This window comes from Penaeus monodon, chromosome 27 (genome assembly GCF_015228065.2).
Source record: "Penaeus monodon isolate SGIC_2016 chromosome 27, NSTDA_Pmon_1, whole genome shotgun sequence".
Taxonomy (NCBI): Eukaryota; Metazoa; Arthropoda; class Malacostraca; order Decapoda; family Penaeidae; genus Penaeus; species Penaeus monodon.
In genome coordinates this window covers 26,687,416-26,688,636 of record NC_051412.1, presented here as the reverse complement: position 1 = coordinate 26,688,636, position 1,221 = coordinate 26,687,416, and the positions used below count along the sequence as shown (strand labels likewise).

The 1,221-nt window shown below is 49.3% G+C and overlaps 1 protein-coding gene across 1 annotated transcript in view; it reads left to right on the top strand.

Moving 5' to 3' along the window:
• Positions 1-661: 661 nt before the first annotated feature.
• The window catches only part of LOC119590377 (ras guanine nucleotide exchange factor E-like), a gene marked incomplete in the record, with an annotated part of 1,309 nt that continues 749 nt past the window's right edge, over positions 662-1,221 (top strand). The window contains 1 exon segment of the mRNA XM_037939047.1: positions 662-1,221. Within this exon segment, the coding sequence (XP_037794975.1) occupies positions 851-1,221 (371 nt within the window).

Genomic DNA, 1,221 nt, shown 5'->3' with positions numbered 1-1,221 from the left:
ATTTTCCCACGCACCGTTACCACCGCTCCAAGGCGTGACGGAAGACCACGCGCGACCAATTCTCTTGCGTCACTGATCATATCGCTCAGAGCACATCGCTTAAGTTCCACGACTCAGGTTATGCTCTCCTGTCCCCTCTTCTTCCGGCCGCTCAGCGCTCCAGTCTTAGTCACATTACGATTACATTTCCTAATTGGTTTTATGTGTATGGAGTTGCTGGGAATCTTGTTTGCTGAAGAAAGCCAATTAGATGCACGGCAACTATTATGCGTTTGTTTATGAATTCTATATGCGGAATTATATTAAACACCTAACGTTATCCTTATTACCGAAAACTGGTCAGAAGAGCCATAGTCCCTGGTTTAAGGCTCAGGCGAGGCAAGTGGAACCACGCCTGTACAAACTCCCAGACGACGAACGGTATTATTAACAACCTTTTAAATGCCTCTGTCACGGTGAGGTGGTCAGACGCAGGACGCCCTTCTTTGCGTTTATTTTCCCGTTGTTTAGCACCTAGGTCGGTCGTCTGCTCGTTACCGTTGTGGCGCCGTTGGAGTGTTGGCGTGTAACGGCGGGTCACGTGATCTATGCGGGGTTCTTGGTCACTGGCTTAGCAGGACGCGCGTGGGTTGGCGGTCGGGGCTTCTGTACAGTTCTCGTATCCGATGTCTGGTTGAGGGTTTGTGCTGATTTTGGTTCATTCTGGTTTATTCAGGGGTTTGGAGAGAAGAGGTATGTGTTTGTAATATTACATTTGTCGGTTCGATTTAATGTATCTGAAGCGTTCAACAGAAAGAAAGGAGCAAGGTGTTTGATTTTATTATTTTTATTTGTTGACAGGGTATCCGCTATGGAGCTGGTACGGGAGATGAATCCAGTGGCGGCGGTACTCGTGGTATTCATCGCAGGAGCGGAAGCAGCGCCTCGCATCGCGTTTACAAATCCCTCTGACACTCCTGCTGAACATAACATCACGGACACATTGGAGAGTCTGGATGACCGAGCATTTCAGCTGGGAAAAATAGCCGTTTCTTCCTCTCCTTGGATGCAACATAAGGAGACTTGGGATCCTTCCCTTGGAAGGAGGAAGGACGTCCAACGACGGAGGACAAGGAGCAGCAAGTGCCAGGCGTCCTCACCGGATCCTGCGAGCTCTATTTTCAACTTCCTCAGCGGCACCGTGCTACTCACCAACCTGGCAGTCAACATGATCATCAGCAT